Source organism: Solanum dulcamara, chromosome 9 (genome assembly GCF_947179165.1).
Source record: "Solanum dulcamara chromosome 9, daSolDulc1.2, whole genome shotgun sequence".
In the NCBI taxonomy this organism is placed as follows: domain Eukaryota; kingdom Viridiplantae; phylum Streptophyta; class Magnoliopsida; order Solanales; family Solanaceae; genus Solanum; species Solanum dulcamara.
In genome coordinates, this window is record NC_077245.1 from 25,773,246 (window position 1) to 25,783,225 (window position 9,980).

The window sequence follows — 9,980 nt, forward strand, 5'->3', positions numbered from 1 at the left end:
CAATAACCAACCCAAACTTAAATGATTGGGTTGGATTGGGTGGGTTGGGTTTGATTTTGCCATCCCTATATATAATTATAATATTGATATATTTGATTTGTATAACTTCTGAAAAATTTCTAAAATATATTAATACAGAATTTATATATACTTACCATGTTTGTATATTGCAAGCGAATTATACAAACGGATTTGTATATTCGCAGTGAATTATACAAATGGGTATGCCAATTATACAAACAACTGCTATAACTATAGTTACAAAATATAATTATCTAAACTGTAGCAACTTCGGCCTATTAAGATTTTTATAGTAGCTATTTATGAAATTTACTCTAATTTCAAATCATGATTTCATCTTAAACGGGCCCTAAAATGTATCATCTTCATAAAGAGGAAGGACTATTTGTACTTTATGTGAAATAATGAGGGTCATTTTAATTTTAAATTAAAAAATGATCAAAAATATCCTTAAATTATGTGAAATTATCCTTAGTCAATAGTTTAGTCTAAAAATGCCTCATTATTATTTAATGGATCGCAAATATTTTTTTTTCTAATAAATATATTAGTATTTTTTTCTTTTTAAACATATTCTATTCATAATAAAATATTACTATTAAAGAACCCAATTCTTATTTTTTCTTTCTTTTTAAATCAATTTAATTAATAAATAAGTAAATAGCCTTTTTTCTTCTTAATCTCACTGTAATAATTAAAATAAAATAACTTTATATACCTTTTTTTAACTGATAATATAGGTCATATTATAGTAATTCATCATTAATTTTCATTTAGTTAATGATAAAATAAAGTCTAATAAAATAAAAAAATATTTTTATTTCTTAATCTATTTTGAATTGAAGTAGAATAAACTTTTTCTAATTAAAAAAATTATCATTAAGAAAATAATGTATTTTTTAAAAAAAGATATTTATTTTGAAAAGGACATTTTTACCCATTAAACAATAATAGAGTTATTTTTCGATCAAATTATTGACGATAACAAATTTTTTAGATCAAATACTCACTCCGTTTCTATTTACTTGTCAAATATTTTCTAATTTAATTTCTCTTTTTACTTGTCAATTTTGACAAATTAAGAAAGGATAAATTTTTTCTTCCTATTATATCCTTAATTTATTAACATTGAGTTAATGTATTTGGAAAAAATAGTGAATAACTATATTTAAAACTCTATCAATTAATAGGGGTAAAAAGTTAAACTCACTATATCAATAATTATTCTTTAATAGGTGTGCCAAGTCAAAATTTGACAAGTGAAAAAGATTGGAGGGAGTATTAATTAAGGACATTTTTGTCCAAATACACAAAGGACCGTTTAGTCTTTTTATTTTCATGGATATCCAAAAGATTTCCCTCAAAATTGCAAGAAAACACATATCCCAGGCACAAGAGGAGATAGAAAGGGAGGAACAGCCATGGCTTGTTGCTCCTCTTTGAACTTAACATCTATCTCCTCAAAGCCCCAAAAGCTTTCCTCTTCATCAATCTCTTCTCCCATTGTTCATAGGCCTTTTACTTCGCACTTTTCATTTTCTAAATCTTCTTCTCTTCATTCAGATCAAATCCCAATCACAACTCATTGCCGGAAACTCCCCCAGCCAAATGGTGCCGCTTTCATGGTATTTCCAACTTTAAATTCTAACACCGTTTAAATATTTGAACTAATTTTGAGATTAGCTTTACTTTGTTTTGTTACTTAGAAGTGGCTAAATTTTGGGGTTTGAGTTTTGACTGATACCTTTTTTATTTTTTGTGAATTTAGGTTTTCGGACGTGCTAGAAAGACAGAAACTTTGAGGATAATGATATCTGGTGCTCCTGCTTCTGGGAAAGGAACACAATGCGAGCTCATTACCCAAAAGGTAGTAATTCTATTCTCTCTCTAAAAGTTGTAGGATTGTTAGTATGTATTTGGAAACAAATTGAGATGAAGCTGAAAAAGGAATTATCTCAAGTTGCTGAAATTGAGATTGTTCTGGAATAGTTCTAATAGCTTTTTGGGGAAAAAGAAAATTAGTGAAAATTGAAGATTTGTGAGTGGAAGTTGGAAAAACAATATTCAACTTGAGATACAACTTCAGAACACTATTTCAACTTGAAATAATGTCTAAATTCTTTCTAATACTTGTGAATTAAACTTCAACTTCCAAATAAAGGAAGGCCACTGCCCAAAATTGGAGGGCCTGTGACCAGAACCTGACAAGCCTAGCACTAGCTGAGTGAACAATTAACAGTGTCGCATCTACTAATCCCCATGCCATCACACATGCAAAACGGAACACCGTGTGTTTCCATATAATCATGCAACATATGTATAAAACTGGAGAACACCAAAAATAAGCCTGAATACATCACATAGACAAAATAAACCTCAATGAGAGGCGTGTCCAAATTTTATTACATAAGTTTTAGATTTATAACCACAGGAATTCATGGAGTTCCTAAAAGAGTACATTATACATAAAAATAGAAATGGAACGTAGCCTGAAATCATTAAAGAAATAAAATGACAAAAGACAACTCATGGACTTTGGTGTAATGTTTGAACCTTTTGAAATTTAAGGTAAATGGAGTGAGTATAAAAATTAGCGAGTCTCATAGACCGCCACTAAAAGTTGGGACAAGCCTTTTGAGAAAACATGCACTTGTATCAAATATTATAATTTAGGAAACTTAAACACCTTGTACAATGTCCATTTTCAGATCATAAACATGTAGAGATCATATGAAAACTTATTTAAAGCATAACCTATGCTTGTAGACCTTTAGTATTATCATACTTTGCTCACGAGCCTTAAAACATCGTAATCTTAACATTCTTTTCTAGGGATGTTTTCTTCTAGAAACCGGAATTTAATCGTGTGTACATCACAACATCGGATCCAATACCCACTCGATTGGGTAGGGAAGGGCATCCCAGCATTGTGCAGTACAGAAGGGACCATGGATGTTAGGAAACTTACCTATGCACTACAGCACTTCGGGGATGCACAATTAGCCGCCATTAATATGGTTTTGACTTATTATTTGAACTTGCATGTGTGGTTCTGCAAATAGGATCTTCTGCCAATCTAGTTGGCTAAATGCATTGAGGGCGAGAAAGATAATGCATATTTCAAAAATGATGAGCGCATTAAATAGAGAATACTTGTTGCCTGTGCCCGGGTATCCTTATTTTCAAACTAATGTTCTGTTTCTCTTTTATTCAATTGATCAATGTATCTTCTCCGATGTTCGCAAATCCGGAAGCCAGATGAAGCTAAGTGCCTGCAACAACTGCACAATGATCAATATCAAGCCGATACAAGCATGAACCACCTGTTAAATTTTTTTCACCAGCGTGATCATTTGCATGCATCATATTACCGGACAACCATGTACTTGGACTTGAGCGATCCTGCCTCAGCTATGCACTTAATTGCTTGCAGAAACTTCTTTTACTGGTGTCTTGTTCACAGTTTCTCCAGGATTTTTTGGAGTTCTTTAGATCTTTTAAACTACATAGGAACACAGAAATGGCTTAGATCCAGAGTAGGCTTTAAAAAATTCATTGTCTGCCAAGTACTATATTCTTTAAGGAGATTCTTGGTGTCGTAAACTAATAGAACTTACCCTATGCTTATTCATTTATCTTAAGAATCTTTATCTATGCCTTAACCCTCAGGACTTTGGCCTAGTGGTAAGAGCACGGGGCATGATATGTGGATTAGGCGCACTGCACGAGTTCAAATCCTGCCACAAGCAAATGTATGGCATTTAAGTAGTGAAGGGTAGAATGGCAGCCCATTATCCACTGAGTTTCAAACTGTGTGCCAACATACCCTCGAGGATTTCTGGTTTATAAAAAAAGGCATCTTTTTTTTTGGGTTAAACAGTATATCTATTAATATACAAAAGATTATGTACAATGACGACTAGGTGCGAATGTGGACTATCCACACCACTAAAACAAGGACATCAAAGACTAATGCCTCATTTGTTTTCATTAAGATTAAGATGTTTGAATCTGAATTCAGATGTGCATTAAGATTAAGACGTCTGAATCTAAATGCACATCTGAATATTAAGATTTGTACTAAGATTTAGAGGTCTGAATATGAATACACATTTGAATATTAAGATGTTACGTTAAGATCTGAATATTAAATACTTCATCTAAAAAAAAGATCTGAATATTAAATAGTTAAGGCTGTTTGTTTTCTAAACATCTGAATGTATAAAAATTGTCTTTATTTAAAAAATAAATAAATATAAAATTCTAATAAAATACTGAAATGATCTGATATCAATTAAATATTTTAAATTTTTTATATGACAATTAGTGGTGGTGATGACTAATGATGGTGGTTGTATATGTCAATTTGAGATGGTGTTCACTGATGATGATGGTTGTGGGTAGTATTATGGTATAGTGGTTGAAACGAGTGAAACGTGGTTATTGTTGGCACAACAACCCAGTGAAATCCCACAACTGGGGTTTGGGGAGGGTAAAGTGTATGCAGACCTTACTCTTATCAAGTAGGACGGTTATTTCCGAATGTGGTTATTGTTGGTAGCAATTGATAATTAATAGTGGAATGATACTAATAACTAATGATAGTGGTGAATGATGATGAGGGTTAGCGATATATAATAATGATTAATGGTGGTAATTATCGATAATGATTAGTGAATGCAATAATGGTTTGCAGATGATAGGTGGTGGTGATTGGTGATAGTTGTGGTTGGGTTGAGGATGGTTGTTGTGGATAGTAGGTGGTGGTGATTGATAGTGGTTGTGTATGGTGGGTGAAAGTAGATGGAGTGATGGTGAATTGTCATCTTTGTAGAAATTTTTAAATAGACATCTTAATGATATTAAGACTTTGTTATAGATCTTATTCATTTAGACCTATTCAGACCCATGAAGTGGTTGTAAAATAAGAAAAACAGACGCACTTAATGATTAAGATCTGAATGATTAAGATTCAGATCTTGAAAACACATAGACTTAATGGCTGATATCTGAATGATTAAGATTCAGACTTTGAAATTAAACAAACCTAATGACTAAGATCTCAATGATTAAGATTAAGACCTTCATTAAGTGCAAACAAATGAGGCCTAAGCCTATCCTGTTCAATCTAAAAAGCTGGAGAGCAGAACTCCAGTTTATAACTATCTACCAGAACTAGGAATGGTATACATCAAAAAGTTCCAAAATGAAAACAATTTAGATCGTGTAGTGCTTGCTTCCACTTGACTAGCTGTTCACCTCTGATGTGTGGATGTAGCAGAATTTCCCTGCAGATGTGATCAGCATCATATCTAGAGCTTTGAAATCTTACTTCATTCTTTTCTTTCCGTATTAAAGCAGTGTCCGGCAAAAACACAGCTAGCAATAGCACCAATTCCTGATTTCCTCTTGGCTTGTTGGCATGGCCTTTGCACTTCAGCTCTTCAATCTCCAATGGCCCTGTTGTATCCAATCCATAAGCAAAGTCTGGCCCATAAATGATGTGTAAACCTGCAATCAGAAAATAGATGACCAAAAGTCTCCATTGCCTGTCCACAGAATGCACATTCTAGAGGAACTTGAATGCCAAAAAGGAAAAAAGGGTAGAAAATGTTATCAACATTTTTTGTAAAATTTGAGATGTTATCGCATCTGCATTAAGGGCTTAATCAATAGGTAGAAAATGTCTCCTCAACCAAAAGTGGGATTGGAATAAGCTTCTCCTGTCCAATTTGAATTGGGATCGAGGCAGATTGGATTAACATGCTTTAAAGTCTTGACTAATTTAGCTTTTGTTTGATCGATTTTAGGGATGACAATGGGGCAGGGTGGGGCGGGGTGTGTACGGGGCGGGTTTAGAGCTATGCGGGGTGGGGCGGATTTAAATTTATGCGGGGCGGGGCGGGTCGCGGGTTTATGCGGGTTTAAGGTACCAAATAATAACCTAAAGAAAATTAAATCTTTGTAATTACTAAAAATCAAAGATATAAACTTTTTATATTAAACTTTGACTTTAGTTTTAACTTTTTCTTTTTAAAAAAAATTAAACCAAACGTGTCCAGTGAATTGTTAGTTGTTGAAATGTTAATTAGAAACAGTTAATTAGCGATTAAAAAATAATTGTTGAAATGTTAACTAAAAACAATTAATAAGTTGTTGATGTTGATTAGCAAAAAATGAAAAAAAAATTATGAATTTTATTTTTCATATTAAACAAAATTAAAAAAGAAAAAAACTTAAAAAATTATGCAGGGCGGGTCTATGCGGGGCGGGGAGGGCGGGTTGAAAATGAAATAAATTGTCATGCGGAGCGGGATGGGGCGGTTTAAAAAATTTGCGGGTTGAGCTCAACCCGCCCCGCTCCATTGCCATCCCTAATCGATGTGCTGGTTGTTGCTTTCATCAATTGGGATGCAATTGTATGGCGGTGCCTTGCATTTGATTTTAGTTGCATCCTATACCCTTTGTGTTCCTCAGCATATATTCATGTGTGAAGACAAATTGTGTCTATCCACTTTTGGTTGTGTGCGCAGTATGGTTTGGTGCATATTGCTGCTGGAGATTTACTGAGGGCAGAAATTGCTGCAGGATCTGAAAATGGAAAGCAGGCAAAGGAATACATGGATAAAGGGAAACTGGTACCAGATGAAATTGTTGTGACGGTAGGTTTACTTCATGCATTGCCTGCTTAAGTTAGTATGCTATATTGGTTTGAAACTGTAGTAGTTCACACTATCTTATTGATTGGTAATAAATGGCTCCTTCTGGTGCAGATGGTCAAAGAGCGGTTAAATGGTCCAGATTCTCACGAGAAGGGTTGGCTTTTAGATGGATACCCTCGGAGCTCCTCTCAAGCCATAGCACTCAAAGAATTTGGCTTCCAACCAGACCTATTTATTCTTCTGGAAGTGAGGTTCTGCTGTTGCTATGTGCCTCATGTTCTTTCATTCTCTTTTTAGTGAAGTTCCTTTTGTTTAGACCATACAGAAAATTATGCTTTTACATAACTTAGACTCTTAGAGGGATACTTTTAAATATTTGAGATTTCTTTACCTTTCCTTTGTTTCTCTTGCTGTAGACTTTAACCTCGGTAGTTTCACTATAAAATAACCTTCATTCTGTCACAAGTTTTATTGTGCATATAGGTACCTGAAGAGATTCTTGTTGAGAGAGTGGTTGGCCGTAGGCTAGATCCAATAACAGGGAAAATTTACCATTTGAAGTATTCTCCCCCAGAGACTGAAGAAATTGCTACTAGGGTTACTCAGCGCTTTGATGACACAGAAGAAAAGGCATGTATAGTCCATGAATTGATTTTTTTTCCACTAGTCCATGAATTAATCACCATTACCATTTTTGGTTACTTATCAAAAAAACATTACCATTCTTTGTTTAACTTCCCTGGTACTTATTTGCAGTATTTTTGATGTGAAGCTTTTGATCAAATTCCATAATGTGAACTCATCTGACTTTGAATTGACAGTTGACTCCCTTTTATCTCATTAGTTTACCTTTTAAATTAAGTTATACCCCTTCTCAGCTTCGTCTCTCTTCCTCACAACCCCGTGCCCGCCCCCAACTCCCCTCCTCCCTAAAGAAACAGTAAAAATAATTAGAAATCCAATAGGCAGTCTTTGACCTAAAAGGACCATTTGGACCTGAAAATTTTGGTGCTGCTCCTGCAATTTTTCTTTTTAACTAAACCATTTTGTTATGTTCTCTTCTTATTCTAATTTCAGTTTATGTTTCTTTATAGCCAAATGTTTATATTATAATAAGCTTGGTTTTTCTCTAATCATTCTTATAATTAACTTTTCAGGTAAAATTGCGTTTGCAAACTCATCAGCAAAATGTGGAAGCAGTTCTCTCAATGTATAAAGATATCACTGTTAAGGTACTCCTTTTGCCGCACTTCTTCTGGAAAAGTTGCTTCACCTTAAACTACAGAATGAAATTTCTGGATATGGAATACTGTTGAAATTTACATAGCTAACGAAAGCCACAGAAATTATTTCTAGAGAATTTTTGAGGTATTATGGTTCAGTGTTACCTTACTCAAATAGAAATACGGTATCATGATCCATGAATAAAGTATGGATTCTCAATTATACATGTATAATGTTTGCTTTAAGAAATGGTAAAGAGTAATCAATGTTGATTCAAGTATACCGTAAATTATGTCTACCTGTCCTTTCTGTTCATTAATTGACTTTGGTTAGAAAATAGAACCAAAACCTGCAATTTTACATTGGACACGTAATTGGTAATTAGGCACAGAAAATCATTAGCTTTTAACTGATATTGTTGTGATCATAATCAGCTATCTTCTGCAATGGATTTTTCTCTGCTGTCTGTTTGATTGATAAATGAGAAGCTCTTTCAGTTTTTTGATAAAGCATTGTCTCGGCTCCGTGATAGTGTCTTAACTACCACTTTCTCTACCGCCCTTCATTTATCCTAGATTCTCGTTTGTTGTTCTACTTTCTCAATGCAATTCTTATGTGTTCCAGTATTTCCTTGCTTATTGAAGAATATATTCAAGTTTCTCATTACTCAATATGTAAAATCTGGATATAGCCTTGAATAGTTCATTGACTGACACGTTGCACTATCATAAGCCACTCTAGAACCTCCTCCCCCCACACCCAAAAAAGAAAGAAAGATGAATCCTATCCCTGTAGCTGGAACAATTTGTTCTAGGTACTTTGAATATATAGGACATAATGCCCTCAGGGCTTGGTTCAACAAAGAAAGTAGATAACACGTGATGTGTGGTAGAAACACCGCATTAGTTCGAATGTTGCAAGGTATGGAGAAGCCTGAGGTGCTAAGTTGGACTAGGTGTCAATCCAAATCCATTACTCTCGCATTTTTCCTCACCTGGTGGCCTCAAAAATAAAAAATGATAAAAGGAGGTCAACAGTGAAGTTTTAGGGTACCCATAGATAGTAAATTCTTGAATCCTTCTCATATTGGATGAAATGAAGCTAATCTCCCTCACTTTGTACCAAACAACTCGAATATACTTACTTATAGCTAAGGGAAGAAGCAAATCAGTGAATAGTCCTTCCCCTCACTCTTCTCTTTCCCATACCTGATCGAGACGAACTATAATTCCTCTATTACCAGGTGCGCGCATGAGTTGTCATCTCCTAACCTTAAAGGGAAATATGCTTTCATTCACATCTGAGTTATTTTGACTTGTAGGTGAACGGAAGTGGTTCCAAGCAGGAGGTATTCACTCAGATCGATGGTGCATTGACACAGCTTCTAGAACAAAAGCAAGGAAAGTTGGGAACTGTGGCAGCATAGAGGAACATAGGGATGCATTTGGAATTTATCATGAATGTCATTGTTTATTGCCATTTCTCTTATATTATTTTGCTCAAATATTCATTCATGTATAGACGAGAATAAGTTAAAAAAAATAAAAATATTTATCTGGTGGCAGCTTCTTTAGTTGTATACTCATGGTTTTTTTAAGAACTTTTGTATAATTGGAGTTTGGTACAACGCTTGATTGTTTTTAAAAAAAGATTCAATGTGTAAGTTTACTATGTTCTTCTGTCATCTAATCAATGTGAAAACTATATGAATCTGTGTATTATAGATTGCCTCTTTTTCCCTTTTTTTTTTGACTTATCGTTCTTATAGTGTATACGTGTATCTCACTTTGTGCTTTCTTGAACATTACTTCTGTCAATTTCTTGGACCTCTCTGCTTTGTAATATCAGCCTTACTTTCAACATTGAGTTAAATTAATTAATGCTATTATTTTAGAGTTATTTTTCCTATATCTTTTAGGTATAATATATGACGTGTGAAGGGCGAAAATGAAAAAAATAACAAAAAATCAACTCCATTGTTTCTTAATAAAAATAGTAGTCGGGAGAAGTAACATCTTGGAGATTCTGGGTTTGAATCCTTGCTACAACATGCAGTATGCACCAATCTTAGCT

General features: G+C 33.9%; 1 protein-coding gene across 1 annotated transcript; it reads left to right on the forward strand.

Annotated features, from left to right (window-relative positions):
* Positions 1-1,379: 1,379 nt before the first annotated feature.
* LOC129903060 (adenylate kinase, chloroplastic) lies at positions 1,380-9,628 on the forward strand. Its single transcript, XM_055978540.1, has 7 exons — positions 1,380-1,646; positions 1,790-1,888; positions 6,555-6,683; positions 6,795-6,929; positions 7,167-7,313; positions 7,841-7,915; positions 9,229-9,628. Exons 1-7 carry the CDS (start codon positions 1,443-1,445, stop codon positions 9,331-9,333), a joined length of 894 nt encoding a protein of 297 aa, XP_055834515.1. The 5' UTR covers positions 1,380-1,442; the 3' UTR covers positions 9,334-9,628.
* The last annotated feature ends 352 nt before the right edge of the window (positions 9,629-9,980 follow it).